This window comes from Tursiops truncatus, chromosome 3 (assembly GCF_011762595.2).
Source record: "Tursiops truncatus isolate mTurTru1 chromosome 3, mTurTru1.mat.Y, whole genome shotgun sequence".
NCBI lineage: Eukaryota > Metazoa > Chordata > Mammalia > Artiodactyla > Delphinidae > Tursiops > Tursiops truncatus.
In genome coordinates, this window is record NC_047036.1 from 30,261,795 (window position 1) to 30,288,225 (window position 26,431).

The window sequence follows — 26,431 nt, forward strand, 5'->3', positions numbered from 1 at the left end:
TCTTTGCCAGTCTAACAGGTGTAAAAGAGTATAGTTCATTGTTGCTTCAGTTTCCTTTCCCTGATTTCTAAGAAGGTTGAGCATCTTTTTTATGATATTAACCAATTGGACTTGATTTTCTGTGATTTGACTGTTGTTATCATTTGCCCATTTTACCTTTGAATTGTGGACCTTTTTTTGAAAACTCTTTAAATGTTTGAGATACTGAACTACCTTATGTATATTCATTTCAAATATTTCTTATGTTCTACAGCTCTTTTCCTTCATGATTTACATCTTCATTTAAATTTTCCTTCTAGAATTTAAGATACTTCATTTACTTGATTTTTCAAGCCAGTTATGTTTCAAAAATTTTTTACTACATATTTTTAAGTAAAATTTCGGCAGTGATTCTCAAATGAATTTATCTTACTTGACAAAAACTAATTTATCCCTACACCCACTTTAACTCATCCCCTGTTGCTTAAAGGAGGTGGGAGTGGGAGATGGCAGGGAACAATAGGATATCTATGTTACTTGGAAAAAAAAACATTCATCTTAGCCTGTTTTTTTATTTAATCCTCTGTGTATCCTGAAAGGAAGGATGAATGTAAGGTCAGAAAGTTTTTAACCAGTGCGGTAATAATAAGCTCAAAGAGTTCAAAATGAGTGTCAAAAACCTGTTGCTAAGAATAAGGAATGAGGGACTTCCCTGGTGGTCCAGTGGTAAAGAATCTGCCTTACAATGCAGGGGATGCGGGTTCAATCCCTGGTCAGGGAACTAATATCCCACGTTGCCACAGGGCAACTAAGCCCATGTGTCACAACTACTGAGCCTGCGTGCTGCAAACTATAGAGCCCACACGCCACAACTACAGAGCCCACGCACCCTGGAATCTGCACACCACAACTAGAGAAGAGAAAACCCGCACACTACAACTAGAGAGAAGCCTGTGCACCACAATGAAAAATCCCGCCTGCCTCAACGAAGACCCCGCATGTCACAACTAAGACCTGACACAGCCAAAAATAAATAAATAAAACAAATAAATAATAAATCTTTAAAAAAGAAAAAAGAATAAGGAATGATAACTTGGCTAGATAAAAAAACGTATGTTAAAACCTTAGTCAAGGAAGAAAGAGAAAGGAAGGAAGGGAGAGAAGAGGAAAGGAAAGAAAGAACTAGTAACTTTATTTGCCTATGGGCAGGGACACCCCTGGTTGACTGGAGGACAGGGGTAGGAAAGAGACTTTTTACTGTAAATCCTTTAATATCTTTTTTTTTTTTAATCACTAGCTTTTACTTTATTTATTTTTAAGATGTTTTATTTGGCCCTGCCGCCTGGCATGTGGGATCTTAGTTCCCCGACTAGGGATCAAACCCGCGCCCCCTGCAGTGAAGTGCAGAGTCTTAACCACTGGACCGCTAGGGAAGTCCCCTTTGTTTCTTGGTTTTTTCGTTTCTTAATGTTCTACCTATTTTTTAAACCGCTTAGTTTTTAATCAGCTTTAAAACTTTTAAAATTAAAAAATAATTTTAATAGAATATATTAAATTTTAAAATAAAGGAGACTTATACCTAGTTCTGGGATTCCACATTTTCATCTATCATAAGAAGGGTTAACACAGGGCTTTTCAACCTCAGCACTGTTAACATTTAGGGCCGGATTATTTTTTGTTGTCAAGAGCTATTCTGAGCATTGTAGGATTTTTGGCAGTATACTTAGCCTGTATCCACCAGATGCCAGTAGCACCCCTGTGCCCCTGTTGTGACAACCAAAAGTATCTCCATATATTGCCAAATATCCATTGGGGGGCAAAGTCACCCTCAGTTGAGAACTACTGAGTTAACATACCCTAGTTTGAAAAATACTAATCTTGAAAACGATACCAGTCTTGGTAAAATACTCTGTTAGTTAAACCCCATTGTTCAGAATTGACTGTTAGTGCATTTTAGGAAGAAAAAGAGTAATTGTAGCATTGTGATTAAGTGACCCAAAGATCACATGGTAAGTTAGTGACAGAGCTAGAATCCAGGTTCCTGTCACTATCTGCTGCTCTTCCCTTCATTCTTTAAAGAAATTCTTTTCTACTAATGTTTTTGTTTTGAAAAAAAGCTTTATATAAATATACACACATATATATATATGTATATATATATATAAAATACCAAACCTCCCAACTACGTAAAGCTGTATATAGTTTGTTTTCAGATTTTGTTTTTCATAAAGCACTAATTTTATCCTTATAGACACAAAATGATTTCATGGTTATCTGCAATGTTGCAAAAATCCTAGAGCTGGTTGTACCACTGATGGAGCATCCAAGTGAAACTTTCCTTGCCACTATTGAAGAAGACCTAATGAAGCTTATCATCAAATATGGCATGACTGTAAGCATTCACTTTACCATCTCTGTGTTGATCAGTATATAATTCACAAATGATAACTTAATCATGTGTTTTTACCTTTGTCTTTAACTTTTGTCTAAACAGTAACATTTTCTCTCTTTTAGGTAGTGCAACATTGTGTAAGCTGTCTTGGGGCAGTTGTAAATAAAGTGACACAAAATTTTAAATTTGTGTGGGCCTGTTTCAATAGATACTATGGTAAGTTCAGTGCCTGGGCTTTAAAATCATTCTGCTAGATCCTGCAGTGTATACAGTTCCTTTTTAACACATCTGATAAGAGGTAGTGTCAAGGGAATTATAGGAGGTGTGATGATTGTCCTCTCTGGTCCACTCTCAGAAGCAATATTTTCTGGTGTCTTTTATATTCCCTTAATAACCCAGTATGATTACTTCAGAAATTTATCTCCTCATAAGTAAATGTTGGTAAGTTTTTTGTCTACCATGTAAAATAAAATTTAAATATCATTTTTTTCTTACATTAATTCTTTTAGTCTCAATGGCATGCCCTTATATTTCTAGACGTTTAATACTTAGAACCGTTAGTAAAATTTAATTTTAATTTATTAGCAGTAATTATTTGAACATAACAATTTAAGGATAGAGGGTTTGTTATAAATAAATATTACTTACTTTATTAGGTGCCATTTCAAAATTAAAAAGTCAGCACCAAGAGGACCCAAACAACACTTCACTGCTAACAAACAAACCGGCACTTCTTAGATCCCTTTTCACTGTTGGAGCACTATGTCGGCATTTTGATTTTGATCTGGAAGATTTTAAAGGCAACAGTAAGGTAAAGATCCTAATATTAATTATTTAGTATGCTTTAAAAACAGAACTGTGTGACCCTGGGCATTGAAAATGACTATAATGACTCAGGATGAAGGCGGCATTAGGGTAGTCTGGTTTAGTTCTGAAGCAGTGCTACTCAAAGCATGGTCCTCAGACTGGCTTCTGATCCATGAACTGTTTGTTACAGGTCCATAATAAGATAAGTTTACGCAAGTTATATCAGCTTTGTGTTAGTAGGCACACTGCTTATGTCAGCAGCAGTTCATTTTTTTAACATTCTCAATGAATGTCACTGTTCTAAAATTCATGGATTTATAAATGTATTGGTGAATTATTCCTTAGTAAAGTTCACATGTGGAAGTTCTCATTGTTTGCTTTTAGGTATTTTTTTCCTTTATAGTTGAAAACCGATCTAAGTTAACTCTTCCTTATACACTTTAACATGGTTTTTTTCCCCCTTAGGTTAACATAAAGGATAAGGTACTTGAACTATTGATGTATTTTACAAAGCATTCAGATGAAGAAGTACAAACAAAAGCTATCATTGGTCTAGGTAAGATAAGTCTAAATTTCTGCATATTCTTTAGTTGTTTGAGAGGTTGAGCAAATTTTAAAGTGTTGTGAATTTAAATTGTTGAGTTATTTAAGTATGTTTTTGTTTAAAGTGGGATCTGGTATCTCAAATATAAGTCTGGGGATTAAAACAACTGGGTTCCATTATTGGTTCATCCAGTGACTTCCTGGGTAACTTTGAGCAAGTCGTGTAACTTCTATTTGTCAGTTTCCTCATTAGTAAAATAGAGATGACAATACATTCTTCTACCCCTAATTCATAGGGTTTCATAAAAACATTCATTAAAATACTTTAATAAAGAAAGGTGATATAGAAGAATTTGTGCTGTTGCATATTTTTTAAATTGTTCTTTTTCTTTGCAAAGTTTTGTCATTATATGTGTCTGCCTCTTCTAAGGTGAAAACAATGGGCAGTCTACCCAAACATTTATTTATATAGAAGCACAGGGTAAACAACCCCACAGGAACAATTTGGATGTATACTTTTCCTGTATTATTGTTCAGGGATCATTGATGTAATAAATACATGTCTTTGCAGAAAATTAGGTTTTTGTGGCTTATCTGGAAAGATATTGGTATGTGGGAGAAATATGAGAAGGGTAGAATTAAAGTACCTGAAATGAATGCACTGTAAAAAAAATTAGAAGAGCACTCTCTCCAGGTTTTTGTGTTGTTGTTGTTTGTTCTGTTTTTTACAAATACGTGTAAAGCTACTCAGTAAGGTTAACAACTTATTTAGAAATTTTATTTTGGCAGCATTAGCAAGGTTTATAATTTAATATGCATGGACAGTTGCTAATATTTCTAAGTCACCCAAACTTCATTAAATGTTTACTGATTTCTTTAAATAAATTTAAATCTTAATATCTTATTACTTCTTCATCTCTTTCAGAAAATTACATATAGCAAATATAGTAAAAATTCAGATATCACTTACTAGAGAGTTATATTGATAGAGTATTATCTTTTAAGTCACATGTATACATTTGAATATTCAATCTGGACATACATTCTATAAAGTGGCAAAAACTAATAGTGTTACATCTAATTCAGAGAACAAAGAGTGTAAATTTTAACTTGCAGCACTATCCAGAAAATAGTGCCTTTAGACTAGTTGATAAAAGACATCTTGCCTGGGCCATAGTTATCCTGTGTCACCTTGGGCTAGTTATCTGATCACTCTATGCTTTGAATTTAGTTTGTTATTTGGCATCCATAATACTTGCTTTCATCAAGGATCTTCATTTTATCTCACATAAATAAGCATTTTGTACAAATAAACATGGACAATATTATTTTGCTGCTTATTAGCTTGTGGTTGTAGAATTCAGCATTGTGGCTTCAATTATAATGACATATGAGAAACAAATAGAAGATTTTAAGCTTTATTTTAGAATTATTCCATTTCATCAAATGAATATATTTCAATATATATATTTTTAATAGCTCCAAGGTAGTATCTTCTGCTAGGAATCTAAAAAATGTTTGCAGACATTACCTCTTAAATCCTGAAAATATCCCATTGAGGTAGGTGGGTGGTAAATATTATTGTCCCCATTTTACAGATGGAGAATTGAGGCACAGAGATATTATGTGACTCACCTAAGGTCACACTACAAGTCAGTGGTGGAGCCAGGAATAGAACCCAAGACTCCTGACTCCTAATCCACTCCCCTAGCCACTAGGCCCTGCTCCCTCCTCAAGGTTTCCTCTTGTGTGAAATTCTCCTTTGAAATGCAATTTCTTGTTTTTAATTCATGGGGAAAGAAGTACCTGCTGTAATACTTCTCTAGGTAAGGCCACCAGCATATTCTTCCAGTCATTTTAAGTTTTAATTTTTGAAATAAGGAGCTGTTTATATAATTTTATCAACATTAAATGTTATATTTAATTTTAATGTGAATATATCAAGAGAATTTTTGTTTTCTCTCTTCTTTAGGATTTGCCTTTATTCAACATCCAAGTCTAATGTTTGAGCAAGAGGTGAAAAATCTATACAATAATATTTTATCTGATAAAAACTCCTCAGTAAATTTAAAAATACAGGTGTTAAAAAACCTCCAGACCTACCTACAAGAAGAAGATACACGTATGCAGCAGGCAGATAGAGACTGTAAGTAAAAACATACTTTCAAAAATGCAGAGTGTAGCTGCAGTTAGCATACCCTATGACTCTTTTTTAATCCAGATATCTAATAGATAAGGAATTTTAGGTAAAGGAGTTCCGTTAAAGAAGAATCCTTCATAAACTCCCTGAAGTAGTTTATAAAATTTAATATATGTGCAGACGAAAACATTTTGATGGAGGGAGAGAGATTATAGTTCTCATCAGGTTCTCAAAGAGTCTCTAACAGACCCTCCTCCCCCCAAAAAAAAAAAAAAATTGAGAACCATTGGGACAGCTATAACATTTTGTGCTTTTGGTTGTGGCCTAATTTAGAGTATTTAGTAAAGTTAATGTACATGTTCTTAGTATGTTTACTTCCTTTTGTAGGGAAGAAGGTTGCAAAACAGGAAGATTTAAAAGAAATGGGTGATGTTTCCTCAGGGATGAGTAGTTCCATCATGCAGCTTTACCTCAAACAGGTGCTCGAGGCGTTTTTTCACACCCAATCAAGTGTACGCCACTTTGCCCTAAATGTCATTGCATTGACTCTAAACCAAGGTCTTATTCATCCAGTTCAGGTAAGTATGTTTTATAGCAGCGGCACTTAGCAAAAGAGCCAGATTTGTTGCCATTTGACGACTTGGTGATTAGAAAATAAGTAGTTCGTTATTCCTCTTAGTTGTTGATTTTTTTTTGTCCCAAACTCTTAAGAATCCAAGTTTTAGTCCATCTTTTAGGTTGTCTTTACTGCAAAATACCCATATATTCATAACATCTCTATTAAACAAACTTCCAATTTATATTTGTAGAATACGTACTCCGAATTATTTCTTCTGAAATGATAGATATGTTTTAATTGATATTGACTCTTATCTCTAAGAACCAACCGTATGTAATGTCAAATATGTAATGTAACTGGGGTTAAGAGTATAATCTGTCTTAAACAGGGTGGATTTTAGTCCACAGAAAAATAACCTATATAATCTGAACTCAGTTCCTTCATCTTTAATTGGAAGTAATATCAAGTACCCAACACCTCAAAACACCGATGTGTAGACTAGATGATGTCCTCAAGACATATTAGTACTACAAGGAATTGGCAGCTAATTCTGATGTTGTAGTATTCACCATCTGACATGTTCAGGAGGGGCAGAAGTAAATTTGTTAGATAACCAAAGCCTGTACCCTCAAGATTTTTATTTTGGCTATGTTTTGTGGAACTTTTCTAAAATATGCTCTATGTTGTTATGCTGTGTTCTTCCCTGTGTCCTGAAACAAAACACAGTAATGCGTATTTAGCCTGTTCTTCATGATTCAGGGCAAGATTACTTAATTAAGTATACAGTACTATGTTGATACTCCTGAATTTTTTAGATACTTAGGGCTCTTTGCTGGTATTCTAAATGGTCTCAGGTGGTTGTGCTTTTATTATATCTTCTCTTTTTAAGCTTTTCTTTTAAATTTTACAATTATAAAAAAAATTGCAAGAGTGGTACAATAAACTTCTTTATACTCTTCACCTATATTTCACCATTTGTTAACATTCTGCCACATTTGCTTTCTCTCTCTCTCTTAATACGTACATTTTTTTCCAAATCATTTGATAGTAAGTTTCAGATATCATGATTCTTTATCTCCAAACACTTCAGCGTATATTTTTTTAAGAACAAGGACATTCTCTTACAAAATCATAATGCAGTCATCAAATTCAGGAAATTTAAGATTGATACAATATTATCTAATATATAGTTCATTTTCATATTTTGTAAGTTAAGCTAATAATATTCTTTGTGGATTTCTCCCCCCCACCCCACCCCAATTCAGGATTTAATTCATGATGACCCATTTCAGTTAGTGCTGTGTCTACTTTTTTTAAATTGTTTTTTGTTTGTTTGTTGTTGTTTTTCTCACCTCCTAACCTCTATCTAATTCAGATTCACTTAACATAGTAGTGGTGTTTCCTGACTTTTAGAAGTGTACAGTGAGTATGGCTGTTACCAAATTGCTAGCTATCCAACTGTCTGACCATTGAAGCCATATTTAAAATCAACTTTGTGAGAAAAAATTTATATTTTTCTAGTTTTGAGTATGGAAGACAAATTACTTTTTCCCCTCTATTATCTTTACATAGAAAATTCAGTCAGGCTTGAAAAATTATTGAATTATACATTTGTAGTATATATCATAATCTTAAATGGATATTCTTAGTCTGGGAGCCCTTTAGTTTTAAAGAACCTTAAAATCACACTGAAATTGCTTAAATTTCACCACATTATTTTCTTGCTGATACTCCAGTGCTTTTTTGCTTTAAGGGAAAGATTTAAGGGAAGGTTAATCGTTTTTTAAAAAAAACACTAAACCATGGCATTTATAGGAAGGCCTATAAAGCTAAATTCATATGTCCCAGATATGTAGCAAGTTTTAACATATATCAAGATACATATAGAGCTTTTACTATGGTGATGTCTTATGAATTCTTTATTTTTATTTCCAGTGTGTACCATATTTAATTGCTATGGGCACAGACCCAGAACCAGCTATGCGGAACAAGGCTGATCAGCAGCTTGTGGAAATAGACAAAAAATATGCTGGATTTATTCATGTATGTATTTTTAAATTGTGCAATCTAAATTTAAACATCGTTCTTTGGTAAACCATTTCTTTAGCAAATGTTGTGCTCAGATTCATATTAGAATAAAATATTTTGCTTAGTAGTTACTTTTAAACATGCAACTAAGTTTGTCCCCCAGGGTGTTTACTCTAGTTTAAAATTAACTCTTAAAATTGAGCTAGAGGTAACAGTACAGCACGCACACAGGATAAAAATCAGGATGCATGGGTTCTGGTCCCTACTTTGTATCTTGGCAGTGATGGCTCTTCTGAGTCTCCATTTGTTTCTTCTATAAAATGAGCAGATTGCAGTAGATGATCTGCAGTATTCCTTCCAGCACTTGCATTCTATGATTTTTATTATTTTAAAGAAAACCAAATAATGAAGTTTGCCTTGAACTATAATACTCAAAATTATATTTTTAATTTGACTCTTCTAATTTCTGTGACAAAAATAAGGCTTTTATTGATTTCAGATGAAAGCGGTGGCTGGTATGAAGATGTCTTACCAGGTACAACAGGCAATCAATACATGCCTAAAAGATCCTGTAAGAGGTTTCAGACAAGATGAGTCCTCTAGTGCTTTGTGTTCACACCTTTACTCCATGATCCGTGGAAACCGCCAACACAGACGAGCCTTTCTAATTTCTTTACTCAACCTGTTTGACGACACAGCAGTAAGTATTAAAAACTTATTATTTTAAGAAAATAAGTGTTCTATAAATTTTATGCCTAAAGTAGCCAACATTTTAAAAATATTACCATTTTAGTAAATAATAGAGGCTATCTTAAATGTGTTTCTTTAGGTCTATGTTAATTGCAAGGTATACAGTCAAAATTGCAGGGGAAATTTTGCATGAGAATAAACACAATGAGGGATAAAGTATAATTGTGGGATAAAGTATAATTGTGTTTCCATACTGAGTGTCTTATAAACTTTGATAGCAGTTCCTTTAAGCATACCTTTAAATAAGCTACATTACTAAACTGTCACTTCCAGGGATAGATTACATAGATAGATAGATGGATAGATGAAGTGAAATTTCGCTTGTTTCTGTCAGACTTGAATGCTGTTAGAGTAACTATTCTAATACGGTTTTGGCTGCTGAGATCCCTGGTTGTTCAGCCTGACCTCCTTTAATGAAGAGCCCACTTTTGTGTAATTACAATTTTGACCCTTTAGGGGGCTATTGCACAAGTTGTATTGGCCACGACCATAAGGCAAGAAAATAAAACATCCTGTTCTTTAAGCTTATCTCAATTTTTTCATTCATCTTATATCAATATTTATTCAGCATCTATTTGCGTTATGGTAGCATTGTGCTAGGAGATGAAGATAAAATAGTAAATGGGACAGATGTGGTATCTTTCCACGTAGAGCTTACCAATTAGTGTATTGTGTAAAGCTTTAAAAAGAAAAAAAATATTTTTTTCCTATTTTAATCACTTGATAGCTTAACTTTGTTGCTGTTCCAACACCAGATTTTTTCAATAAAGTAAAATTAAAATTACCAGAATGTAGATGTCTTATTAGACCTCTTCTTTTTAAGTACAACATGAAATTTTTGGATATATTATCTAACAAATAAATATAACAAACTTCTATTTTAGAACTACTTGGACTATAATTTTAGTCATCATCAGGGCTGTCATCAGTATTAAGCTTTCATTGTGTGTAAGATATTTAGATAGGAGTACAAAATGCTATGATATAGTGCTCTTTTCCTCATTGGATCTTACCTCCAGTCGGAGGGATAGGACACTAAGTAAAGGAACTAACGGTTAAGATTAGCATAATCTGAGTCCCGGTGGTTTGTATCGATACTGCCCTAGTCTTTATCTCCTTTCTGAGCTTAATTCCTACGTGGTTTCATTGCCTGCTGTATATCATTAGCTGGATGCTCTGTCACCTCAGCATGTGAAATGCTAAACTGGAAATCCAGCTGTCATAATACAGTGGATGTCAGAGGAGGAACAAATCTCTGAAGGCCTAGGGGATAAGATGGATCTACTCTTAAGGCAGGGCAGGTGTAAAAACACGAATAAAGGTACAAAGATAAGAATGTGTGGGAGGGACTTCCCTGGTGGTCCAGTGGGTGGGACTCCATGCTCCCTACGTGGGGGGCCTGGGTTCAATCCCTGGTGGGGGAACTGGATCCTGCATGCATGCCACAACTAAGGATCCCACATGCTGCAACTAAGGATCCCTCATGCCGCAGCGAAGATCCCGCATGCCACAACTAAGACTGGTGCAGCCAAAATAAATAAATAATAAATAAATAAATTTTTTTTTTAAAAAAAGAATGTGTGGGAAATAATGAATAGATGTTATTTAACTGGAGCGGCAAGATCATAATGAGGCATGGTTAATGGAGGATCTTGTAGACAGTGGAAAACTGTTGAAAGTGTTAAATTCAGTGATGAGGACAGGTGCCAGAGAGCATTTTAGGAACACAGATTTTTTAGCATTGTGTTCACATTGAAGGTAATACGGGATTGACCTGTTACGATGAAAGCTGGAAAGAAAACAATGACAGTAGGAAAGAAAAGAAGAAACGTTGTGAGGAAGGAATAAATTAAATGAGAGTCTGTGAGAATAGTCAAAGGATAACTGAAATATTTTTGTCCTAAGCACCTAAAAGAACAGAATGTTGCTAAAAGCAGTTTGAAAAGGAGTTGGTTTGAGGAGATAGAAGAGGAATAGTCAAAGAGCTAGGAAGAGAAAACTAAGGAAGAAGGTTTCAGGAAGGAAAAGGCTCGTCTGTATTTTTCCAACTTTAACATGTAGGTATTGATACATATTTAAAAATAAAAACGTGGGGGTTTCATGAGTACTAACAGCAAGTTCATTCCGTCTGTCCTATGGGATTTTTGTTATTACTACTGCTGATACTGTATTTTATGTTGTTTGGACAGCAGGATAAGGGAGATGGTAGGAAGGAGTGTTTTTTAATTGCCTATTTTTTCTTTTTTTTTAAGCTATAAATGTTTTAAAGGAATTTAAGTATTAACATGTCTTTCTGTTTATATTCTGTATCATCATGTAAATGCTGAAAATCTCAGTTTGTTACTTCTTTTTAAGCAAACAACTAGTAGTAACCATAATTTGCCAGCATTAGTTTTTTGGTGTGAAACTGGTAACACCGTCAGAATGACTCTGATATTCTAAATTATGTACACATAGGAAACTGACAATTGTTTTATGAGTACATGAACTTTGATTTTTTTTTTAACCCACATATTAGTACTATAATTACCACTTACTTTTGAAGGCAGAATAGTAACTGTGTGTAACTGATCTCCATATGGGTTAAACTTTTAGAGGCACAATGACAAATAATTATGAATTCATATGTATACTTTCTGATGTGGTATGGATTTATCTTAAAGATTCTATATACTCTATAAGAAAACTTCAGGGACTCCCACTTGGGTGCACTAAAAAAGTTCACCCCTTCCCTTCTTAAGGTACCATGGTTTAAGTCATTATGCAATCTCTTAAAATGGGTTTAAGATTATTCTGTAAAATCCGTTTCTGTTCCACCTCCTCCCTTCTTCCTTCCCTCTTCCGCTCCCCAACTCTCTCTCTCGTTCTGAAACATTAACTGAGGTGAAAGTGCCCTGTAATATTTTCTCTAAAAAGGCTTTTGTGATGGATTTCTAGATTATCCACTAAACATGTGTACCTTTTTTTCTAAAATTTACAGAAAACAGAAGTGAATATGCTCTTGTATATAGCAGACAATCTAGCCTGTTTTCCATACCAGACACAGGAAGAGCCGTTGTTTATAATGCATCATATAGACATTACACTCTCAGTTTCTGGTAGTAACCTACTGCAGTCGTTCAAGGAGGTAAGTTACACACATTACTATTCTTAATCTTTCAAAGTACAGGCATGCTATTTTCACTGTTTTGTTTCTCATTGTTCTTTTTATTCTTTTCATAGGTATATAAAATCTTTCTAAATAAACTTAACTGAAATCTGGGTAGTGCTTGAATTGGGGAGAGGAAGTGGGTTGCCATTTCATTTCCGTTAAGAAAGATCTTAAAACCATTTCATTCCAGATCATTTAGGTGGAATTTATACACACACACGTGCACGTGTGCATGCGCACGCACACACACACACACACACACACACACACGTGGATTGTTCTCTTGATAAGCCATCCCGCTTTATCTCACTTCAAGCATTGACCTTAAGTGTTTGGTGTTCATTCATATATTTGTTTAAACCCCATTTTAAAACACTTTGCTATTTTATAAATCTGGAAATGCTGTAGATAATAGTAGTATACTTGAAGAAATACAGAATAAATATAAGTAGCTTACTTACAAGTAAACACAGAAAATTTATACTATTGATTTGCTTATTATCCCTGAACACCAGCATCATAATGGAGTTGGCATATTGTATGCCCAAAATCTTTACTAACTTTTTTGTTGTAAACTTTGTATCTTTTCTTTCATGGTTTTTAAGAAGGAAATATAATTGGTTTCATTGTAAAAGCACCTGGTATAGCCCTGGGTACATAGTAGGTGCACTCAGTAATTTCCATTCTTTGTAAATTAATTGGAGTATTTTCATGTACCTGATGATATAAGTATATATCTCATTTTACAATATCGTAGTGCTCAAAACTCAGCCTGGTCAAACTCGTAAATCAGGGAGATCCTTTTTTGGTTTTGGTTTTGGTTTTTTGTTCTTTTGGGGGTTTTTTGCTGTATGCGGGCCTCTCACTGTTATGGCCTCTCCCATTGTGGAGCACAGGCTCCAGACGCGCAGGCTTAGCGGCCATGGCTCACGGGCCCAGCCGCTGCACGGCATGTGGTATCTTCCCAGACCGGGGCACGAACCCGTGTCCCCTGCATCAGCAGGCGGACTCTCAACCACTGCGCCACCAGGGAAGCCCAGGGAGATCTTTTTAATACCTAAGGGTTGGAATTACAGAAGTATCTAAACCCTTGCTACTTGAAGTGCGGACCGAGACCAGTAGCACTGGCCTCACCTGAGAGCTTGTTAGACCTGCAGAACCTCAGACTCCACCCTAGACCTGTTGAAACAGAGTTTGCATTTTTAACAAAATCTCTAGTTGTTTAATATGCACATTAAAGTTTGAGAGGTTAATAATTTCCCAGGAACTTGATCCATCATGTTATCTTATTTTACTTCACTTACTGTTGTACATATACTTGTATTCTCCTGTTTTATTTTTTAGCAGTTACATTTTGAATATTGCTTTGTAATCTGGTCTTTTCCACCTTGAAACCAGCTGACTTTGTTTCTTTTTAAAAGCTAACAGTTTCGTAAAGTACAAAAAACCAGAATTTAAGTATTTAAAGAAAGTTGCACATTATCTTGCTGAAAAGTTCTTAAAAGGGAGAGTTTGATAGAAGCTGGGGAAATCAAGCCTATTATATTTTCCCCAGTTAAATTACAATTACTGGCTTCCCTGGTGGCGCAGTGGCTGAGAAGTCCACCTGCCAATGCAGGGAACACGGGTTCGTGCCCCGGTCCGGGAAGATCCCACATGCCGCAGAGCGGCTCGGCCCGTGAGCCATGGCCGCTGAGCCTGCGTGTCCGGAGCCCCTGCTCCGCAACGGGAGAGGCCACAACAGTAAAAGGCCCGCGTACCACACACACACACAAAAAAATTATAATTACTTCTTTTCCTCTATAATGGCTTACCTGTATATCAAATTGTTACTTCTATAACTAATTTATCTTTCATTACTCTAAGAAAATTCTCTCCCTTTGAATGATATTTCAGAATGGTTTAGGGAGGGTGGAACAGTGGTTGAAGGAGTGGATTTTATTTAGTCTTGGAACATAATTTTTTCCCCCAAGGATTGCATCCCCAGTTGTTTATGGAAAATCAGAGGGTTTCAGTATATAAAATATTAATATAAGGATACTTCTGAAGCTGTTAAATGGCGCATATGTATAGTTGTAGTCATATTTTTGTTTTATTATTTTTCAGACAGAATAATTTCCTCTTTTTTTTCAGTCTATGGTAAAAGACAAAAGGAAAGAGAGAAAATCATCTCCTGCTAAGGAAAATGAGTCAAGCGAGAGTGAAGAAGAAGTCTCCAGGCCTCGGAAGTCACGGAAACGTGTAGATTCAGATTCAGATTCAGATTCAGAAGATGATATAAATTCAGTGATGAAATGTTTGCCAGAAAATTCAGCTCCTTTAATTGAGTTTGCAAATGTCTCCCAGGGTATTTTATTGCTTCTGATGTTAAAACAACATTTGAAGAATCTCTGTGGATTTTCTGATAGGTAAGGTTGCATAAGCAGTGAGAGAAAAAACTTGCTGTGTTCAAATAATGAACAAATATGAAACCCAGTTTTGATTGCATGCTGAATATTTAAAATGCTCTTTTTAAAAAAGGAATTTGTTCCTTTTAATTGGTGTATACTATTTTGTTGTATAATCTACCATAATTTGTCCATTCTGTTATTGAAGAGAGGAAAACTATTCCTCTAATTGGAGATAATGCATTATAAATTATAAATTAGAGGACTTAAATCCTTAATATACTTAAAAGAGAATTATATATTCTTTTATTATATATATATATTATATATAATATATATATAATATATTCTTATATTATATATAAGTATTAATATACTTAAAAGAGAATTAGACTAACCTTAAAAATAGATAACAAATTCAAGTTTTTAAAGAGCTGTGGGGACTTCCCTGGTGGTGCAGTGGTTAAGAGTCTGCCTGCCAATGCAGGGGACATGGGTTCGAGCCCTGGTCTAGGAAGATCCCACATGCCGCGTAGCAAGTAAGTCCGTGCAGTACAACTACTGAGCCTGCGCTCTAGAGCCCGCGAGCCACCACTGCTGAGCCCGCATGCCACAACTACTGAAGCCGGCGTGCCTGGAGCCTGTGCTCTGCAACAAAAGAAGCCACCACAATGATAAGCACGCGCACTGCAACGAAGAGTAGCCCCCGCTCACTCGCAGCTAGAGAAAGCCTGTGCGCAGCAATGAATACCTAACACAGCCAAAAATAAATAAATTTTATTTAAAAAAGAAGAGCTATGAATGAAGAATAGATGCAGACCAACTAGGCTAAGTTCTAACAGTCTAGCAGCCTTTAATGTACACTATCAAATAAGAGATAGAAAAGTACTAATAACTTAGAGTACCCTATAATTTTACCCATTGTCAATCACTATAGGTATCTCTTTTCTGCCTGTACCCGTGGAATTCTGGACATTTTTCACATTCATTGAAACCCTATGAAGTCACATGTTCGTAGGGACAGATAATGAAATGAGTAAAGTAGACCTGGTAGGTCAGTGGCAAAATGAAAAGAACATGTTTCTTCTAAAGGGTTTAGATATTACTCAGATGTTCATCAGCTTGTTGCCATGGAAGAGAGTGAGAACAATGTGGCCAGAGCTTCCATCTTTTCAAGAGAAGCTAGATAATCCAGATTTTAATGAGAACTATCTCGATGTTAAATATTGGCAGCCACAGGCATACCTTGTTTTATTGCACTTCGCAGATACTGCATTTTTTTCAAATTGAAGGTTTGTGGCAACCCTGCATCAAGCAAGTCTGTCGGCTCCATTTTTCCAACAGCATTTGTTCACTTTGTGTCTCTGTGTCACATTTTGGTAATTCTTACAGTATTTAAATTTTTTTATTATTATGTTTTGTAGTGACCTTTGATGTTGCTATTACAAAAAGATTACGATTCACTGAAGGCTCAGATGATAGTTAGCATTTTTTTAGCAATAAAATATTTTTAAATTAAGATATGTATGTTGTTTTTAGACATAATGCTGTCGCACACTTAATAGACTATAATATAGTGTAAACGTAACTTTTATACACATTGGGAAACAAAAAAATTCATGTGGTTTGCTTTATTGCAATATTTGCTTTATCACGATGGTCTGGAACCAAACCCGCAACGTCTCCAAGATACGCCTGTAATTCAGAATAATTTAAAACGTTGTAAAGTCTTGGGGCAGTGCTAAGGTGTTGGAAAAATTTTGAAACAGAGTTGTTAATAATGTGAAACAGGTTTGTAAGCAATAATTCTGGTCACTGTGTAGAGAATGAATAGTTGGGGCACAAAACAGTAGAAGGAGGTAAACCAGTTAGGTAGTATTGAGTAGTTACATTAAAACTGTCCTACAGTCACAATCATGGTGCTAAGAAATAGACATGAGAAACTACTTTCATTTAAATGATACCTCTATTCAAGACAAATACTGACAGAAACAAGAGAGTATTCTTTTTAATCTTTGATTTTGTGTCTTTACTTCCCTTTTTAAAATTATATTTATTTTGTATACAGTTTCACTGGTTAAAATCTATATAACAAAAAGTTTAATTGTAACTAAATAAAATTTAACTAGAATCAATTTAAATGTAAATGCCTAAAAAATTTGTTTTAAGTTAATGGTTTTGCTTTCCCAAAACAGTAAAATTCAGAAATACTCTCCATCTGAATCTGCAAAAGTGTATGATAAAGCGATAAACCGAAAAACAGGAGTTCATTTTCATCCCAAACAAACACTGGACTTCCTGCGGAGTGATATGGCTAATTCCAGAATCACTGAAGATGTGAAGAGGAGTATAGTAAAACAGTATCTAGATGTGAGTAGTGAAACCAAAATATATTTAATTTTGATAATGACTTTTTTAAAAAGTAAATTCTTTTGAGACAGATAGCTACCTCCTTTCATTGAAGGTATGCTTCGCGACCCATCACTCCTTATTTTTGTCTATGTAGTTTTAATGAGTTAGTTTAAGCTTGTCTTTCCCGCTTCACCCACTGCACTACAATTGTTTTTTCCTAGGAAATACCAGCTGACCACTAACTTTATTTTAGTGAAAAGCAAAGTTTTTAGGCAAGTTTTAGAGAAAAGCTGTGACTATATATGTATTTTTTTAATTCAGTGGATTACATGGTTTATATTTCATCAAAGGAAAAACCATGAAAAGTCATCCTCCTGCCCTCTTCAGCCATTCTATTCCTCTTCCTTCTGGCAACCAGTATTACTACTTTTTCATGTATTCTTACAGAAGCAGTACAAGTGTGTGTGTGTGTGTGTGTGTATATTTGTATATCTGTTACATATAGACCCATCTAAGAAGTATGTGAGTATGTGAGTGTATAAATTGTGCTTTTAAAGTGTCTTTAAGAATAGGCAAATTCAGGGAATTCCCTGGCAGTCCAGTGGTTAGGACTCCGTGCTTTCACTGCCGAGGGCCCAGGTTCAATCCCAGGTCAGGGAACTAAGATCCCTCAAGCTGCAGTGTAGCCCAAAAAAAGAAAAAGGCAAATTCAGAGAGTCAGAAAATAGAACAGAAGTTACGGGGTGGGGGGGCAGGAATGGGGAGGAATGGGGAGTTGGGTGGGGTTTTTTTAGATTTTTTTTTTAACTTTTTATTTTGTATTGGAGTATAGCCAATTAACAATGTTGTGATAGTTTCAGGTGCACAGCCAAGCAACTCAACCATACATATACATGTATCCATTCTCCCCCAGATTCCCCTCCCATCCAGGCTGCCACATACCATTGAGCAGAGTTCCCTGTGCTATACAGTAGGTCCTCGTTGGTTATCCTTTTTAAATATAGCAGTGTGTACATGTCAGTGCCAAACTCCCTAACTATCCATTCCCTCTACCCTTCCCCCGCAGTAGCCATAAGTTCATTCTCTAAGTCTGTGAGTCCATTTCTGTTTTGTAAATAAAGCTCATTTGTACCATTTTTTTTAGATTCCGCATAAAGCAACATTATATGATATTTCTCTTTCTCTGTCTGACTTCACTCAGTATGACAATCTCTAGGTCCATCCATGTTGCTGCAAATGGCATTATTTCATTCTTTCTTATGGCTGAGTAATATTCCATTGTATATATGTACCACATCTTGTTTATCCATTCCTCTGTTGATGGACATTTAGGTTGCTTCCATGTCTTGGCTATTGTAAACAGTGCTGCAGTGAACATTGGGGTGCATGTATCCTTTCGGACCATGTTTTTTTCTGGGTATATGCCCAGGAGTGGGATTGCAGGGTCACATGGTAGCTCTATTTTTAGTTTTTTAAGGAACTTCCATACTGTTCTACATAGTGGTTGTACCAATTTACATTCCCACCAACAGTGTAGGAGGGTTCCCTTCTCTCCACACCATCTCCAGCATTTATTGTTTGTAGATTTTTTGATGATAACCGTTTTGACTGGTGTGAGGTGATATCTCATTGTAGTTTTGATTTGCATTTCTCTAATCATTAGCAGTGTTGAACACCCTTTCATGTGCCTCTTGGCCATCCGTATGTCTTCCTTGGAAAAATGTCTAGGTCTTCTGCCCATTTTTTGATTGGGTTATTTGTTTTGATGATATTAAGCCACATGAGCTGTTTGTAAATTTTGGAGACTATCCCTTGTCAATCACATCATTTGCAAATATTTTCTCCCAATATGTGGGTTGTCTTTTCATTTTGTTTATGGTCTCCTTTGCTGTGCAAGAGCTTTTGAGTTTAATTAGGTCCCATTTGTTTATTTTTGTTTTTTTTTCTATTACTCTGGGAGATGGATCAGAAAAGATATTGTTGCGATTTATGTCAGAGAGTGTCCGTTTCTGCCTGTGTTTTCCTCTAGGAGGATTTATAATGTCCAGTCTCACATGTAGATCTTTAATCCATTTTGAGCGTATTTTTGTGTATGGTGTTAAAGAATGATGTAATTTCATTTTTTTACATGTAGCTGTCCAGTTTTCCCAGCACCATTTGTTGAAGAGACTGTCTTTCCACCATTGTATAGTCTTACCTTCTTTGTCATAGATTAATAGACCATAGGTGGGTAGGTTTATTTCTGGGCTTTCTGTCCTGTTCCATTGATCTGTAGTTCTGTTTTTGTGCCAGTACCATACTGTTTTGATGACTAAAACTTTGTAGTATAGCCTGAAGTCAGGGACCCCGATTCCTCCAGCTCCATTTTTCTTTCTCAAGATTACTTTGGCTATTTGGGGGTCTTTTGTGTCTCCATACAAAGTTTAAGATATTTTGTTCTAGTTCTATGAAAAATGCCATTGGTAATTTGATAGGGATTGCATTGAATCTGTAGATTGCCTTGGGTAGTATAGTCATTTTGACAATATTTATTCTTTCAATCAAAAAACATGATATATCTTTCCATCTGTGTCTTCTTTGGTTTCTTTCATCAGCATGTTATATTTTTCGGAGTACAGGTCTTTTGCCTCCTTAGGTAGGTTTATTCCTAGGTATTTTATTCTCTTTCATGCAGTGGTAAATGGGATTGTTTCTTGAATTTCTCTTTCTGATCTTTCATTGTTAGTGTGTAGAAATGCAACACATTTCTGTGTATTAATTTTGTATCCTGCAACTTTACCAAATTCATTGATGAGCTCTAGTAATTTTCTGATAGCATCTTTAGGATTTTATATGTATAGTATCATGTCATCTGCAAACAGTGACAGTTTAACGTCTTCTTTTCCAATTTGGATTCCTTTTATTTCTTTTTCTTCTCTGATTTCCGTAGCTAGGATTTCCAAAACTATGTTGAATAAAAGTGGTGAGAGTGGGCATCCTTGTCTTGTTCCTGATCTTAGAGAAAATGCTTTCAGCTTTTCACCATTGAGTATGATGCTAGCTGTAGGTTTGTCTTATATGGCCTTTATTATGTTGAGATAGGTTCCCTCTGTGCCCACTTCCTGGAGAGTTTTATCATAAATAGGTGTTGAATTTTGTCAAAAGCTTTTTCTGCATCTACTGAGATGATCATTTGGGGGTTTCTTAATATATAGATTTATTTATTTTTGGCTGCATTGGGTCTTTGTTGCTGAGTGTGGGCTTTCTCTAGTTGCAGCAAGCAGGAGCTGCTCTTCATTGCAGTGCACAGGCTTCTCATTGCTGTGGCTTCTCTTGTGGCGAAGCATGGGCTCTAGGTGCGGGGGCTCCAGTAGTTGTGGCGCGTGGGCTTAGTTGCTCCACGGCATGTGGGATCTTCCCAGACCAGGGCTCAAACCTGTGTCCCCTGCATTGGCAGGCAGATTTTTAACCACTGCGCCACCAGGGAAGTCCTGATCATATGGTTTTTGTCAGTTTGTTGATGTGGTGTATCACACTGATTGATATGTGGATATTGAAAACTCCTTGCATCCCTAGGATAAATCCCACTTGATCATGATGTATGATCCTTTTAATGTATTGTTGAATTCGAATTGCTAGTATTTTGTTGAGGATTTTTGCATGTACGTTCATCAGTGATAGTGGCCTGTAATTTTCTTTTTTAGTGGTATCTTTGTCTGGTTTTGGTATCAGGGTAATGGTGACCTCACAGAATGAGTTTGGGAGTTTTCCTTCCTCTGCACTTTTTGGGAACAGTTTCAGAAGGATAGGTGTTAGCTCTTCTCTAAATGTTTGATAGAATTTGCCTGTGAAGCCATCAGGGCCGGAACTTCCGTTTTTGGGGAGTTTTTGTTTGTTTGTTTGTTTTTTGGCTGCGTTGGGTCTTTGTTGCTGCACGCGGGCTTTTTCCAGTAGCAAGGGGGGCTGCTCTTCGCTGCAGTGCACAGGCCTCTCACTGCAGTGGCCTCTCTTGTTGCAGAGCACGGATGGGCTCTAGGCATGCGGGCTTCAGTAGTTGTGGCACGTGGGCTCAGTAGTTGTAGCTCGCAGGCTCTAGAGTGCAGGCTCAGCAGTTGTGGCTCACGGGCCCAGCCACTCCATGGCATGTGGGATCTTCCCAGACCAGGGCTGGAACCCATGTCACCTGCATTGGCAGGCGGATTCTCAACCACTGAGCCACCAGGGAAGCCCGGGAGTTTTTAAATTACAGTTTCAATTTCAGTGCTTGTAATTGGTTCATATTTTCTAATTATTCCTGGTTCAGTCTGGGGAGACTGTACCTTTGTAAGAATTTGTCCATTTCTTCCAGGTTGTCTATTTTATTGGCATACAGTTGCATATAGTAGTCTCTTATGATCCTTTGTATTTCTGTGGTGTCAGCTGTAACTTCTCCTTTTTCATTTTATTGATTTGAGTCCTCTCCCTTTTTTTCTTGATGAGTCTGGCTAAAGGTTTATCAGTTTTGTTTATCTTTTCAAAGAACCAGCTTTTAGTTTCATTGATCTTTGCTCTTGTCTTCTTTGTCTCTATTTCATTTGTCTCTGCTCTGATCTTTATGATTTCTTTCCTTCTACTAACTTTCAGTTTTGTTTGTTGTTCTTTCTCTAGTTGCTTTATGTGTATGGTTAGGTTGTTTATTTGAGATTTTTCTTGTTTCCCAAAAGTAAGGTTGTATTGCTATAAACTTTCCTCTTTGAACTGCTTTTACTGTATCCCATAGGTTTTGGATTGTTATGCTCTCATTTTCATTTGTCTCTAGATATTTTTTTTATTTCCTCTTTGATTTCTTCAGTGATCCATTGGTTGTTTAGTAGCATATTGTTTAGCCTCCACGTATTTGTGTTTTTATAGTCTTTTTATTGGAGTTTATTTTTAATCTCACAGTGTTGTGGTCAGAAAAGATGGTTGATATGATTTCAGTTTTCTTAAATTTACCAAGGCTCACTTTATGGCCCAGGATGTGGTCAGTCCTGGAGAATATTCCATGTGCACTTCAGAAAAATGTGTATTCTGCTTTTGGATGGAGTGCTCTATAAATATCAGTTAAGTCCATCTGATCTAATGTGTCATTTAAGGACTGTGTTTCCTTACTGATTTTATGTGTGGCTGATCTGTCCATTGATGAAAGTAGAGTGTTAAAAGTCCCCCACTATTATTGTGTTACTGTAAATTTCTCCCTTTATGGCTGTTAGTATTTGCCTTATATATTGTGGTGCTCCTAAGTTGGGTGCATATATGTTTACAATTGTTATACCTTCTTCTTGGATTGATTCCTTGATTGTTATGTAGTGTCCTTCTTTGTCTCTTGTAACAGTCTTTATTTTAAAGTCTATTTTGTCCTATATGTGTATTGCTACTGCAGCTTTCTTTTGATTTCCATTTGCATGGAATACCTTCTTCCATCCCCTCACTTTCAATCTGTATGTGTCCCTAGGTCTGAAGTGGGTCTCTTGTAGACAGCATATATATGGGTCTTGTTTTTGTATCCGTTCAGTGAGCCTGTGTCTTTTGGTTGGCACATTTAATCCATTTACATTTAAAGTAATTATCGGTATGTGTGTTCCTTTTGCCATTTTCTTAATTGTTTTCGGTTTGTTTCTGTAGGTCTTCTTTCTTTCCTCTTTTGTTCTCTTCTCTTGTGGTTTGATGACCAGCTTTAGTGTTATGTTTGGGTTGCTTTTTCTTTTTTCTGTATGTATTGTAGCTTTGGGGTTTGCTGTTTCCATGAGGTTTTGATATAGCAGTCTGAATATGTACAAGATTGTTTTAAGTTGCTAGTCTCTTTCCCACCTAGAGGAGTTCCTTTAGCATTTGTTGCAAAGCTGGTCTGGTGTTGCTGAATTGTCTTAGCTTTTGCTTGTCTGTAAAGCTTTTGATTTCTCTGTGGAATCTGAATGAGAGCCTTGCTGGGTAGAGTATTCTTGGTTGTAGGTTATTCCCTTTCATCACTTTAAATATATCGTGCCACTGCCTTCTGGCTTGCAGCGTTTCTGCTGAGAAATCAGCTGTTAACCTTATGGGAGTTCCCTTGTATGTTATTTGTCATTCTTCCCTTGTTGCTTTTAATAATTTTTCTTTGTCTTTAATTTTTGTAAATTTGATTACTGTGTATCTTGGAATATTTGTCCTTGGGTTTATCCTGCCTGCGACTCTGCACTTCCTGGACTTGGGTGGCTATTTCCTTTGCCATGTTAGGGAAGTTTTCAACTATAATCTCTTCAAATATTTTCTCTGGTCCTTTCTCTGTCTCTTCTCCTTCTGGCACCCCTATAATGCAAATGTTGGTGCATTTAATGTTGTCCCATAGATCTCTTAGGCTGTCTTCATTTCTTTACATTCTTTTTTCTTTATTCTGTTCCGTGGCAGTGATTTCCACCATTCTGTCTTCCAGGTCACTTATCTGTTCTTCTGCCTCTTATTCAGCTATTGATTACGTCTAGCATATTTTTCATTTCAGTTATTGTATTCATCTCAATTTGTTCATTAATTCTTCTAGGTCTTTGTTAAACATTGCTTTCATCTTCTCAATCCTTGCCTCCATTCTTTTTCCAAGGTCCTGGATCATCTTCACTGTCATTATTCTGAATTCTTTTTCTGGAAGGTTGCCTATCTCCACTTTATTTAGTTGTTTTTCTCGGTTTTATCTCGTTCCTTCATCTGGGACATAATTCTCTGCCTTTTCATTTTGTCTCTCTGTGGTTGTGGTTTTCATTTCACAGGCTGCAGGATTGTAGTTCTTCTTACATCCACTGTCTCAGGAATGGGGGGGAGTATTGAATGGGTACAGATTGAGTTTCTTTGGGGGATGATGAAAAAGTTTTTGAAGTGACTGTGGTGATGATTGTACAACAGTGTGAATATACTTACTGTCAATGAATTAAACACTTTTAAATGGTAAATTTTATGTTATGTATATTTTACCAGAATAAAAGTTTTTTAATGTTTCCAAAAAATTTTTGAGATTGTCCTAAAAAGTAAAAATAAAGTCTTTAATTTTAATCTACTTAAAGCTGGTAGTTGAACACAACTAATAATGACTTTTTTTGACCAAGAATGTAATGTACACAGTGGTTTTCATATTATTCATAGACTGCAAACCTTGTACTCTAAATTTGACATTTATTTTAGTTCTTTAAAATTCTTCAACATTTTTTGTTTCCTGTTGTATCCTCTTATCTTGGTGGAGAGCAGAAAATGGGGGCAGAAATGTTTAAAAGTCTGTCAATAATTAGTAATCACTTGGCTGCTTGATAATTTGGATCAGGGTCCGCAACATCTGGCTTATGGGCCAAATCTGGCCAACTGCCTGTTTGTGTAAAATAAAGTTTTATTGAAACAGCCATGCCCATTCATTTTTGTATTGCATTTTGGCCTGCAAAGCCAAAAATACTTACTATCTGGCTCTTTACAGAAAATGTTTGCCAGCCCCCAACTTGGACAATAGCTAAAGTCTGTTTCACCCACACCAAACCACTACCATGGAAAACATTTAGGAAAAAATTTTAAATAAAGGAAAACATTTAGGAATTTGGCAGTCTTGTTTGAAAAAATTTACTTAAAATTCTAAATTAATATCTAATTTTTGTAGTTCAAACTTCTCATGGAACATCTGGACCCTGATGAAGAGGAAGAAGAAGGGGAGGTGTCAGCTAGCACAAATGCTCGGAACAAAGCAATTACCTCGCTGCTTGGAGGAGGCAGCCCTAAAAATAATGCAGCAGCAGAGACAGAAGATGATGAAAGTGATGGGGAGGATAGAGGAGGAGGCACTTCAGGGGTGAGGCGGAGGAGGAGTCAACGTATTTCGCAGCGTATTACGTAAAATGATTTTTATGTGCTTATATATGTCAGTCTATTAAATGTACACCAAGTAATGTAATACTTATGAGAGAAAACATTTTGTAGATAGAAATTCTCTACTTATCCATTTATACATCCTTTTGTAGAAAGTTTAACATAAAAGACAATAAAAAAGAAAAAAACAGAAATGAGATTTATCCAGCATAAAGGGTTATTAATTTTTCTTTGGATTGTATTAATGTGTGTTATCCTTTTTTATTGTTGATAAGTTTTATGTAGCTTTATGGTTCATATGTATATATAATTTTATATATCAATAAGAGTAAAGACACGGGTACAAATTAAGAGTTACATGGTTTTACAAGTATATGTTAACCCCTTGGCGCTGGCGGTCACGGTGCGTCTCATTGCCGGCAATGGAAGTGTGCTGGGAAATCCCAACTCCCGGCGTCAAGGGATTAAAAGCAATAAAAACAATAATTTCACTAAAATTATTTTGTGTAACACTTGGTCTTTTTTCCCCCCTCCCAATGTTTTAGTCATTGAGAAGGTCAAAACGAAATTCAGACTCTACGGAGTTGGCAGCACAGATGAATGAAAGTGTTGACGTCATGGATGTCATCGCTATTTGCTGTCCAAAGTACAAAGATCGACCACAAATTGCAAGAGTAGTACAGAAAACCAGCAATGGCTTCAGTGTTCAGTGGATGGCAGGCTCCTACAGTGGCTCCTGGACTGAGGCTAAGCGCCGTGATGGCCGCAAACTGGTGCCTTGGGTAGACACTATTAAAGAGTCAGACATTATTTACAAAAAAATTGCTCTAACGAGTGCTAATAAGCTGACTAATAAAGTTGTTCAGACTTTACGATCCCTGTATGCCGCCAAGGACGGGACTTCCAGCTAATGAATTTGTACATGCAGCCAAATTTACAGGAGTTTTTTTTTAAAGGCAGAAAAACTTGAAATATCAACATTCTGGCAAAAAAAAATCAGTTTTATGAAGAGTAAGAATGGAACCTGGGATGCAGGAACAAAAGAAGGAAATGTTGGGCAAAACATTTTTGTGGGAGCTCCCTTCGCTGTTGTGCAGCAGAAACAGATTCTCAGTTCATTTTTACTCCCACTGTATTATAGTTTAACAAAAATTGTTTATATCTTGGAAAAAAAACTTTCTGTTTAAAAAATAAACAAGTGAATGTTGGAAATTAGTCTGTTAATGTTCTTAATAAAGTGTTCTTGGAGTTTAACCTAGCAGCGGATGGCTTTCTTTAGCTTAGCCCAGTTTCCAGGGAAGCATTGTTTTTTCCAGGCTGTAAAATGGCAGAATCTCCTGGATATATAATTTATTCTGTTGGAAAAAAAAAAAAAAAAAGCATGCAGTATCTATGACCTATCTGCAGAAGGAGTTTTTGTAAATGTAGATTTTGATGTATTAGGTCACCCTGAAAACAATACAAGAAAAGGGATCCCCAGGCAATCTGGTGGAGCGAATACTGCAATAAATTTTTTTACTTCTCTTTGTTA

At 35.9% G+C, this 26,431-nt stretch overlaps 1 protein-coding gene across 5 annotated transcripts in view; it reads left to right on the forward strand.

Annotated features, from left to right (window-relative positions):
- Positions 1 to 26,431, forward strand: part of NIPBL (NIPBL cohesin loading factor) — a 192,664-nt gene extending 166,233 nt beyond the window's left edge. For 4 of the 5 annotated variants that reach the window (XM_019930134.3, XM_019930132.3, XM_033852794.2 and 1 more), the window contains 13 exons: positions 2,231 to 2,371; positions 2,494 to 2,587; positions 3,028 to 3,182; positions 3,644 to 3,734; positions 5,694 to 5,867; positions 6,249 to 6,439; positions 8,356 to 8,463; positions 8,948 to 9,148; positions 12,179 to 12,325; positions 14,483 to 14,757; positions 16,932 to 17,106; positions 24,695 to 24,883; positions 25,446 to 26,431. In XM_019930134.3, the coding sequence (XP_019785693.1) occupies positions 2,231 to 2,371; positions 2,494 to 2,587; positions 3,028 to 3,182; positions 3,644 to 3,734; positions 5,694 to 5,867; positions 6,249 to 6,439; positions 8,356 to 8,463; positions 8,948 to 9,148; positions 12,179 to 12,325; positions 14,483 to 14,757; positions 16,932 to 17,106; positions 24,695 to 24,883; positions 25,446 to 25,811 (2,307 nt within the window). In that variant the 3' untranslated portion in view covers positions 25,812 to 26,431. Of the gene's footprint in view, positions 1 to 2,230; positions 2,372 to 2,493; positions 2,588 to 3,027; positions 3,183 to 3,643; positions 3,735 to 5,693; positions 5,868 to 6,248; positions 6,440 to 8,355; positions 8,464 to 8,947; positions 9,149 to 12,178; positions 12,326 to 14,482; positions 14,758 to 16,931; positions 17,107 to 24,694; positions 24,925 to 25,445 lie in introns of all 5 variants that reach the window. The other variant, XM_019930133.3, reaches the window with a different exon arrangement.